The following is a 12171-nucleotide window of genomic DNA, read 5'->3' on the forward strand; positions in this document are numbered from 1 at the left end:
TTTGGCTTGATCCATGACTTTTGTACCCTTCTAACCCAGTTTTATATTAATACCCATTAATATTTTATTTTTCCTAAGTTTAGACTTAGGAACTCCATTAAAAATATGAATTATTTTAATATCTCCCAAACTGGTTAGAATCTGCCCAAACCATTTCCGGGCCTTGGAGATCTCATGTGCTTTAGCCTCTCCACCGATTTTTATAGCTAGAGCACATCTGATGCTACCCCAAATCAACAATATCCACTGTTTGTAACGTCTTCATGGAATGCTATTCCATGACAATTTTTGGATGGAACAATATGTATGGGTCATTGTACCTTCAACAGTTTTTCTGGACGCGAGTCAACCACTCCCCCCCGATGAGGGGTGTGTTCCAGCCAGCATCCATTTACTGCATCTACACAGGAATGAGGTTAGCAACTTCAGAGATGCAATTACTTAACTTGCATATTCAGCAGCAACCTTCATACTGGAAATCCTAGGAGTATATACTCATTATTTTTAGAATGCAATCTCGCAAATCTCTATCCTTACATACACCATTTACAGAACTTGTGGCAGATGTAGTTCCTCTTTTGTGACTAGCATAAGCTGACAGCAAAATAGAAAACCCTCTCCATATGCAAATAATGTCTATTTGGGTTCTCCTATACCTTTAAATACAAGATTCTTTTTTTGTGCACTGTCAGTAGTGCTCTCCCGAAAGTAACACTTTTGCTCCTCCACTTCCTAAAACAGTTGTAGAGAGAGGCTCCTAGATGGTGATTCGTTATTTTCCGAAATAGCAAATACATCTGTTCTCATCTTCTTCACCTTTTGCAAGATATCAAACTTAGAAATACCAACTTACTCGTCATCGCAAAATGCTGAAAAAAAATCTCTCATCCTTACAAGGCATTCCATACAGAGTTTGAACTAGGAAAGTTGATATTGCATAATGGCCATGAAATGACTTGATTTCCCAAGTTTGCAGGACCTTTGTTGTCTCATACAAACCTTCCTCAAACTCCTAAAGAAAATCCAAGCTATATTAATAAGAATCTAAGCTCTTAGATTGCTGCAAATAGTCTTGGGGCTGCTCTAGATGCATATTTAGTTCCTCCTCGACCTGGAGTTTGTTTCCTCCTTCTTACATTTAAATCTGAATCTGGAAGCAGACATCCATTTCCCTCTGCACTACCACCTTTGTTTCCAAGACGAGATTAAAATATCATCAGATGCAAGGCAATGAGCAGTGTAAGGATATACCACCCAGTCTTGGACATGATAGTTTCAGGCTCCACGACCTTGGGAAGGATTGATGCTTGCGGATCCATGGTCGTATGAATAGCATAAATACAACTTGATACCAATGAAGGCAACATGATATAATGCGTATGTACAAGAGAAACCCCATGACAAAATGGTGGATAACAAATACCATATAACAAAATTTGAACACACAAAGGAACCAGGAACGCAGAGAGAACCAAAAGAGAGAAAATGATTGTTGAATATAAAATAAAGATACAAACCTACTCAGATTATGAAGTGTTCATATGAAGCATTTAATTGATTGAGAATGCCCAAATATGTAAGCCTTCACTAATTATATAATATGCCTGTTCACTCAACCATTAGGATACTAGTTGAATTAAATTACACATATGACTGACTCTACAAATATTGAAGAGATAGGGTGTTTGCTTCAGGTAGGTTTATAAAAATAAGATGACATAAACCCTAACATCACAAACCTTAACTATAGAAGCCCTAATTCATTATCCCTAAAATGACTTATGTGTACTTCAAGTCTTTAAACAACAATTAAAGTAACCTAAAATCAAAAAGTGACTTTAATATGCCTATGTTTATACTTGGCTATATGTCCTTTATATTATAACATCATCCCTATGCATACTACACACATACCATGAAACCAGTGGAAGACCCCTCTCTTCATCACACTTAGACCATAGATATGCCCTCAAAATTTATTCATACTGTTGGAATTAGGTTGTGCCAGGGAACTGATAAGAGACTTAATAGACATGAGAAGCTTGAAGACTATAACCAACAACAGTCAGGTTCCCTGCAAAGGACACCAATTCCACATGGACACTGGCTACAGACAAACCTGACAAGGAATACTTAATCTAGTCATGAATCCAACCCAATTAACCAAAAATCTGTTTTGTGAGCATTGGCCATAACCCCTAAAGCAGAGAAAAATGTATGTAAGCATGCAAGAGCCCCATAAACTATTTTTCATTCAACCCTCATGGAAAGGAGAGAATCATCTGTAAAGTGGTTATTAACCATCTTTGAACCATCCGAGAGTTGAGTACCTTGAACATATCTTGCAATACATGTAACCTAGAGCACTTGTTTTCAACGCATAGAAATAAGGAGCCAAATGGCACCAGTGATGAATAGACAGATGTAAGATGCAAGAAGATCTGTGAGGATAAGGCATTGTTGACAGAAACAAAGGCTGAAGCATTGGTGAAGAGGCTGTTCACCATTGCAACGCAATGAGGTCCAAAGCCTAAGCAGGCAAACATCTCTGAAGTAGCAAACCAGTCAACCTGATCATAGGCCTTGTCAAACTCAATTTTCAAAATAAGGGACTGCTGACCAGTCTCCATTGACCACTCCATAAAATCCCATGTGAAAACCATGGTGTTAAGAATGAACTTCCCAAAACAAAACGATTCTGGTCTTGATGCACCACATTTCTAGTAACCAAGTAGATTGTTAAAGAGAAAACCTTAGCCATGATTTTATAAGAAACTATGGCCACAAAGCTCAAATGAAATCTCTAGATGAATTCTTGGGAATCAGTTTGACCAGACCCTGCTTGAGAAACTTTGAAATGCAACTTGAAGCGAACACTTCAAAAGCCAAACAACAAATATAATGACCAGTGGTGTCCGACGCGGCCTTGCAGAACTCACTAGTAAGACCATCCATACCCAATGATTTTCCATTTTGCATGGAAGTCAAAACAGCAGAAAGTTGTCCCATTGAGAAATCTGTATCCAACTTGTCATGATCATCTGTAGAAACCTTGCAGGGACAACCCTACAACAAGCGTCTGTAGCAGCAACCACCCTATCTGTCAGGGCTTATTTTGAAAATGTGAATTAAGCATATGTCTGACATTAGAAGGCTCTTCAGCAAGAGAACCATCAGCCCTACGCAGACCAAGCACCCTATCAACAGCCACCCTTCCTCTTGAGGAAGTCAAAATATAAATTTGAGCCCTCATCCCCCTCTTGAATCCACAGAAGACGTGAACAAACCCAAGCACCCCTGGCAATATCATCCTCTCTGCAAGCAGTCATCTCCAACTTTTCAGTCAGAAATTCCCTAATAATAAGTTATAGCATTGCAATATTGATGGGACATTTAATTTAGCGATGTACAGAAAATATCAGTGATGTGCTTTCTAAACAATTCAAGCTAATGTTTTGCTTATGTGCATTTTTATACTTCATGTGTTCTGGTGTGCATAGGCTCAAATATTTGCATGATTGGATCATTCACATCCTTTCTTTAAAGCATACCAGATTTACTGAAAGAAATGATGCCAGAATTTCACTGCTGCAAAAGCTTCTCTTTTTGTACTGAGCAGCCCCATTCCTACTTTATGGTCATTTGTTGGACATTCATATATTTATTTTATCTTATTTTTGGTTGAATTTTTTTCAGAATTGTTTATTTTCAAGTCCGTTTTATACCCAAAAGTAAATGGGAAATGGGAAAATATTCTGTAATTTTTACTTCTAATTGCATAATCTGGACATTGTTATTGTTCATTTTCTAACTGTTTCCCTTAATGTCATTACCAGAAATGCTTTGCAGCAGTTGCATTTCTTAGCATTTATTTCATTAGTGTCATCTGCAGTGCATTCTCTATTATTCTTTTACCTTGTCCCTTGTACAGTACCAGATTTCCTTCAGACAATGTGTTAATATGTCATATCTGACTTTACATTCCTTTTGCAGGAAATTTGCCAAGAGGCGCATGGCCTCTGGTCAGCACCTCTACGTATTGTTGTTGCTATTGTTTTTCTATATAAACAACTTGGCGTGGCATCACTGTTTGGTGCATCAGTCTTTGTGCTTCTGTTCCCATTACAGGTAATGTTACAATTTACAGGTTATATGTTGTGTTTTCTATTATGTGTGTGAAGCATGGAAGCACGGACAGTTTTTGGGAGATACTTGTGGTGTTTGGAGCAAGCACTTGAAGGATTGCATTTGGCTCACCCTTTAACTAGGGAATCATCTTATGCTCCAATTCAAGTTCTTTATTTTCTTAGGTTTTCTTAGATGATAGATCCTACATGTTTTTGTTTCTCCCATTCGATATGTAGATCTTATCAATATGTATGAGTCAATATTTTCTGTAAAATGATCTTGTCAATTTTTGAGTGAGACTTGCAGTGTGTTTTGGAGAAAGCACTAAAATGATTGGATTTGCCTTGCCCTTTACACGAGGGAATCATCTTATGCTCTAAACAGAGTTCTGTATTTTTCTTAGATGGCATGTCCTACACCTTTCTGTTTCTCCCATTCAATATGTAGGCTGATTGAATATTTTCAAGTCAATGTTCACTATAAAAAGATCTTGTCTGACAATTCCTGTACATATAGGGCATGTTATCCACCAAAAGTGGGAACCCCTAGGATAACTTTTCTCCTATTAATCTTCTTCCAGCAGGCAACTAGCAGCCCCTGACAGCCACTTTGTAGCCGATGTGATATGCCACTTTATCTCCTCCACTTGCATGAGTTGTATGTTTCCTCGTCCATTTGTCAAGAGCACATGTTAGAAGGTGGGAAATCTGACCCAAAAGGTATGTTTTCATCGTGCAATCGGGTGCTTATATTTGTTTTTCATTTGGGCATTTTGACATGGTTTATTGGGTGACTTGGAAGAAGGAAGGGATTTGACTGTGCTTTTGTTCCCTCACCTTAAATTGGGGGTCAATCTTCAATCCTAGTCCCATGGGATCTCCTCTATTGGCCTCTGGCTTTAGGAAGGGTACTACTTGGGAAACCCTGATTTTTGTGGCATGGTCCCGTTTTCACATTCTATATTTATCACTTCCCCCTGCACATTATGAGCCCTATATTTATTTTTCTTCAGCACTTCAGAATCATGTCTATGTTTAAAACACAATCACAAACACAAGAAAATGCCACAGCACAAGCACTTGGCACAACGAAAAATGTACAATAGTCAATCATTGTTGTAAACAAGAATTTTTGCACAACCCAAAACTTGTTATATTACAACTTTAATACAACAAACAAACGGTTCTCGTACTAGGGATCAACGCCCTTATAATCATAGTTTTAAAAATTGGAACCGGTGACAGGACCAGTCCACCTAATAAACCGGATTTCAAACCGGAACTGGTCAAACCAGGACTGGTCAGATCTCAATGAACTGGTCTTTAAAAAAATACATGAAATAATTAGTTCTTAATTAAAAAACTGTTTTTAAGATTTAACACCCTGATACCAAACCAATAGAAACAAAATATGCAAGGTTTTCTCATCTATATACCATGTAAAGGTGAATATAAAAAAATGGCACGGAGTGCAATACATATCAGCAACAAAATACATAATCAATGAGGTTCTAAATTGCCTCTAAAGTCCGAAAACAACGCTCTAAGTTGTGGGGCAATGACCTACTACAAGTCTACATATTAGTGATCAACAACATGATCACTCATCATGATCAAACTCATCACCACTATTAGACAAGATATCATCAACATGAGCAACATAAATAATATGGCTCAGAGTTTGAGGACTCCTAAAACTCCTCTACAACTTTAGTAGTAGTAGTAGTAGCAAAAATAGACATCAAAACTACAAATCACTGATCAACATGGTCACTCATGAAACTCATCATTGATTCAGCGCTACTAGAAATGGGATCATCAACAAGAGATACATAAACATCATTTAGCTCAAAGTCTTCAGACTTGGATTGCTCAACCTTATAACATGATAGAAATTGAAAAAGTTTAACATGCCTAACCAATGATTTTGGTTTGAGTGAAGGGTTCATCTCCTCAACCTTATAATGTGGTAGAAAAAGATTAGCATGCCTAACCAGTTGTTTTCCTTTGAGTGAACGGTACATTCTTGTTAAGGCCATGGTAGAGGAGTTCAACAATCAATACCACCAACATCAACAAAGTTCAACAATCAATGCCACCAACATCAAGGTTCTTAAAGGGCTTCATGCTCTTGATCAAATGCCAATCTCATACCCTCACGCAGGATAGAATCAAATAGAAAAATTGCAAATCCCCAAACCATGAAATCCTAAAAACCATTAAGTCTACTAAATTTTGAGTGAAATCTAAAATTCTAGTTTGTCCATATGAAATTCAATGAAAGTAGAAACCTCTCTCAAACATCTTGAGCCATTGCATGGTAATGTTAAAAATTTAATTAAAAGGATGAAAATGAAAGATAAAGTAAATGTCACTTTTACTTTAAGAATTTAACGTTACCATTAATTGCCAACATTGCTAGGGTTGAGATGTGTTAGGAAAATGAGAGGGGAGGCATGCTTTTCTTGGAGGTGCTGTTTTTGGAGGAAAACAACCCCAAATTTCCCTCAAAACAACTTCAAAACTCACAAAATTGCATTATGTGGGGTCCGTAGCTGGCCTGACAATAAATTGACTGATTTATGATGGAACTGGCCGGTTTGACCATAAACCGACCGGTTCCATCATAAACCGGCCTGTTTGGTCCGGTTTTTGTGATTTTTTGGCGAAGTCAACCCTTAAACCTGGTTTTTTGCCCGATTCGACCCGATTGCCTAATGAACCGGCCGGTTTGACCGATTTCTGGTTCATGCCGATCTATTTTTAAAACTATGCTTATAATTAGCCTTGATACAAGGAAAACTAGGGCTTGATGTCAACAACACATTGTCAGGCCAGGGTAACTCCTCATTGAACAAGAGAAAACACTGATTGATTTTATTCATTAGCTAACACATTATTTATACATATACAAAACGGATCAGTTCATCTTCTAGATGACTGTCCAGCTTCACCTCATCCATTTCGGATTAGGTGTCAACATTCCCCCCCTTAATCTGAAGGGATGTTGGTGAGTCCAAGCATCATTCTGAATCTTTCAAGCTTTTCTCTTCCAAGCGCTTTGGTGAAGATGTCTGCAATTTGCTCGTTTGTGGAACAATGATGGAGATGGATTGTTTTGGCCTCAACATGATGTCGGATCAGATGATATTTAGTATTGATGTGCTTAGTACGATCATGGAACTTTGGGTTCTTGGCCAACTTTATTGCAGATGTGTTATCAATCATGAGTGGAGTTGATTTTATTTGTTTTACCTGCAAATCTTCAAGAATTTTCCTGAGCCACACAATTTCTTTCGTTGCTTCAGCTGCTGCTACATATTCTGCTTCTGTTGTGGAATCTGCTGGTACTGATTGTTTGCGGTGATCTCCAGGAGACAGCTCCTGATCCAAGACTCATAGCATATCCTGAAGTAGATACCCCAGTTTCTTTGTCTCCATCGAAGTCTGAATCAGAGTATCCAATCAAGTTGAAGTCGTTCACCTGTGTATACTTGATTCCAAGGTCTTGAGTTCCCTTCAAGTACCTTAGAACTCTTTTTGCAGCAGACCAATGTCCTTCACAAGGCTTTTGCATAAACCTTGAGAGGATTCCAACAGCAAATGAAATGTCTGGTCTGGTAGTAGTGAGGTAGATGAGACTTCCTACAAGCTGTCTATACTTTGTTGCATCCTCAAATTCTTTTCCTTCAATAGATGTGAGCTTCAAGTTTTGTTCCATTGGAGTAGAAAGGGGATTGCAATCTGTCATGCCAAATCTGTTTAACAAATCTCCAATGTATTTCTTTTGAGAAAGAAATATGGACTTTGGATGTTGGGTTACTGCAATGCCAAGATAGTAATGAACATAGCCCAAATCAGTCATTTCAAAAATTTTTCCTAATTCTTTCTTTATGGATGCAATATAACTTTCATTGTTCCCTGTCATTAAAAGATCATCTACATATACCAAAAGATATACAACTGTTTTGCCAACTTTCTTGACAAATAAAGTTGCATCATCAAGATCAAAATGTTTGAAGTTGAGTTTCAGAAGATGCTCAGTTAGTTTTTCATACCAGGCTCGTGGTGCTTGTTTGAGGCCATACAAGGACTTCACAAGTTTGCATACTTTGTGTTCATGTCCTTTCACAGCAAATCCTTCAGGCTGGGACATAAAAACATTCTCTTTTAGATCTCCATTCAAGAATGCAGTTTTTACATCCATTTGATGGACTTTCCAACCGTTCTGAGCAGCTAGTGCAAAGAGTGTCCGGATGGTGGCCCATTTTGCTGTGGGAGCAAAAGTTTCCTCATAATCGACCCCTTCCTTTTGTGCAAAACCTTTTGCCACAAGCCTAGCTTTGTGCTTGTCAAGTGAGCCATCAGCTTTGTACTTGTTCTTGTAGACCCACTTGCAGCCAATTGGTTTGGTTCCAAATGGAGGATCAACCAGCTTCCAAGTGCCATTCTTTATGAGGGCATCATACTCCTTCTGCATCGCTTCTTTCCATTCATCATGAGAAGCAGCTTCTTTGAAGGAAGTTGGTTCAAAATCTATAGACAAGTTCAATTCACAATCATAAGTAACATCCATATCAACAGGTGAATTAGAGTTATCTACATCACCTCCATCTTGTCGGTTTGAATTTCTGGTTCCTATTTTTCCAATTTCATCAGGATGAACACTTTCAAGTGTCTTTGTCAGCCACTTTGGGGGACCTTTCTGAGATGGTCCAGGCTGTTCTGTTGATTGAGTTGGGTCTGAATCAAGATTGAGTCTCCCAATTCTATCAATTACATCACTTAAAGCATCATCCGTTGTTGGAGTGTCATGCAGGGGAGATTGTTCTTCAGAAGAAGATTCCACATGTTGATCTAGTATAGGAATCCCCCCTTCAAGATGTGGAATCTGATTATCAAACTCTTGAAATGATTTCGGTTTTGTGAATCTATCCAAGCGATCAAGTTGCCGCTCAACAACACTGTCAGATTTGGATGATTCAAGAAAAATGACATCTCTAGATAAAACAAACTTCTTATTTACTTCATCATAAAGGCGGTATGCTTTAGATGTGTTTGAATACCCCAGGAAGATACACTTACGACTTCTAGCACCAAGTTTGTTTCTATGTACCTTTGGTATTAAAGCATAACAGGTGGAACCAAATATCCTGAGATGTTTTACCGAAGGAACATGTCCATACCATAATTCATAAGGAGTCTTGTTTCTTATAGCACTAGATGGACATCTATTCTTTATATATGCAGCACATAGAACAGCGTCAGCCCAAAACATTGTCTTTACATTTTTGAAGAAAAGCATGGATCGTACCATATTCAAAATTGTTCTGTTCATTCTTTCAGCTACACCATTCTGTTGAGGATTATAAGGCACAGTTGTTTGATGTTTAATCCCATGTTGGCGAAGATAGTGTTCAAATTCATTTGATGTATATTCTTTTCCATTATCAGTGCGAATAGACCCAATATGAGATTGTGCATCATTTTCAATCCATTTATGAAAATTCTTGAATGTTTGAAAAGCATCAGATTTGTTCTTCAATAAGTAAACCCAACACATTCTGGTGTAATCATCAATAAATGTCATGATATATTTATTTCCATTTGCAGAAGGAACAGGCATTGGACCACATAAATCTGAATGAATAAGTTCAAGCTTCCTATGTGCTCTTGAATGTGAATCATGAAAAGACTGTTTGCTGTGCTTTCCTAGAATGCAAGCATCACATTGTTTATGTTTTCTAGGAATTGTAGGCAAACCAGCAACACCATTTTTCTTCAACAAGCGGAGACTATCATAGTTTAAATGTCCAAATCTAGCATGCCATAATAAACTTGATGGAAGTGTACTTTCATCATGATGAGAAACATATGAAAAATGTTGTGCATGAGCAGAGGTTCCTTGCAGTTTAAGGAGTCTTTCTTCTTCTATACCCCTCATGACAAGTGAGTGGTCAGATGCCTTTCTTACCTCAAGCTTGCCATCAAACATGTGAATGGAGTGACCTTGCTGGTGGATGTGGACCAGGGACAACAAGTTTCTCTTCAGCTGTGGGAGATATAGAACATGATCCAGAAGAAAGTCTGGAAGACCAGGCAGTTTAAGCCTGATTGTGCCAAGCCCTGATGGCTTGATTTTTGACTGATCTGCAAAGTATACTGCTCCATCAACATTGTCAGTGAAATCTTCAAAGAAATCTCTCCTATGAGTCATATGACAGGTTGCTCCTGAATCAAGCAACCAGTCATTTTTCGAAGAAGCAAGTGAAGCATTAAACAAATCTTCATTTACTCCAATGTTACATTGTGCCTCAATATAGTGAGCGGATTCAGGTGCTTTACCTTTGTCTGTGTCATCAGTTTTACCTTTCTGCTGATTTCTCCTCTGCTCAACTTTGTCCCATGGTAGCTTGCATGTAGAAGCATCATGTGATCCATTTCGTTTGCAGCGAATGCAATGCAGATCTGCCTTTTCTGCTTGAGGATGTCTGCCCCCCCTGCCTCTGAAGTATCTTCCTCTTCCTCTTCATCCACCTCTTCCTCTTGTAGAATCTTGAGCAGGATTCTTTTCTTTGTGAGCAAGGCAAACAGTCTCTTCAGAAGATTCAGGGACTGTTTTCTTTCCAAAGGCTTTCTCTCTTTCAGCAAACTTTTTCACAAGAGTGTCAAAGGTTATATCTTTAAGATTTCCATTTGCTTGTAAAGACTCAAGATAGTTAGAGTAAGTAGGATAGAGTGCTTTGAGAAAGGCAATAAGAGAGATATCCAACTCAACCTTAGTGGATTTAATATCATGCACTATAGACTTTATTTCAGATGCAAGAGTAAGAGGATCATTATTTTTCAGTTCAAGAGTGAAGAGTTTAATCATGAGTTGAACAACTTCAAGTGCAGAATGTGTATCATAGAGTTCTTTCAGCTTTTGTAAAGCTTCAAAGGCAGTGGAATAGGATGAAATATGACGAATTACTTCCTCACTTACGGATGCTGCGATCAATGCAAAGGCTTTGCTGTTCTTGTTTTCCCAAATGGCGAGTTCTTTGTCTGATGTGGGCTGCACAGGGTCTCTGTCTTCTTCTCCGACACACACACCTTTCCACAGCTCATTGTAGATGAGGGTGTGTTTTACCATCCGAGACCATTCAGAATAGTTCTCCTTGCCAGTGAGAACTATTCCGACCATTGAAATGATTGAATGCATTCTGTAAAAAAAAATATCTCTGCCAAAAACACTTCTGTTGAGAGAGAAAAAAATCCTTATATGATAGCCTTATGCATTTTATTTTTCTTCTAACATTCCATCAGCATATATATATCACTGCTCACATATATATCATGTATATCACTGTTTAAAAAAGGGCGCTCATATACATATCACTTCTCACATATATATCAATGTATATCACTGTTTAAAAAAAGGGCGCTCATATACATATCACTTCTCACATATATATCAATGTATATCACTGTTTAAAAAAAAGGGCGCTCATATACATATCACTTCTCACATATATATCAATGTATATCACTGTTCAACAAAAAAGGGCGCTCATATACATATCACTTCTCACATATATATCAATGTATATCACTGTTCAACAAAAAAGGGCGCTCATATGAAAACGCTGTGGTATCCTGGGGGTTTCACGCCATGGTAGCCGCTGCCCAGAGGTGGAACACATATCGATTTCTCGTTAGCTATACTATACCCCATCTGAAATGGCTCCTCCAGTACTCGGCCTTGTCTTTGCCCGTTGACATATGCTGGAATGAAATAAACCAACAGTCCCGAGAACAGTCTTTAAAAAACGCAGTGATACCAATTAGAACAGTCTTTAAAAAAAAAAAAAACGCAGGGGTTCAATGCACCAGGTTACCATGTCTTCAACGCAGTTACCAACAGTCACGCAAATAACATGGAGACACCGCGGTCACTCACCATATCACCGCATCAGGTCGAGAGATCGCCTTTCTCACACCACCACAGTCTCGGCTGCGTTTGCTTTCCAGATGTGCAGAAGCCACAAAGGTATCGAATACC

General features: G+C 38.3%; 1 protein-coding gene across 1 annotated transcript in view; it reads left to right on the top strand.

The window, feature by feature from the left end:
• Nucleotides 1-12171, top strand: part of LOC149225392 (ABC transporter C family member 2-like) — a 620963-nt gene that overhangs the window by 296319 nt on the left and 312473 nt on the right. The window contains exon 10 of the mRNA XM_089377080.1: nt 3994-4128. Within this exon, the coding sequence (XP_089233206.1) occupies nt 3994-4128 (135 nt within the window). The remainder of the gene's footprint in view (nt 1-3993; nt 4129-12171) is intronic.

Source organism: Pinus tabuliformis, chromosome J (genome assembly GCF_031772625.1).
Source record: "Pinus tabuliformis cultivar Carrire ecotype Pingquan chromosome J, CPIR1, whole genome shotgun sequence".
In the NCBI taxonomy this organism is placed as follows: Eukaryota; Viridiplantae; Streptophyta; class Pinopsida; order Pinales; family Pinaceae; genus Pinus; species Pinus tabuliformis.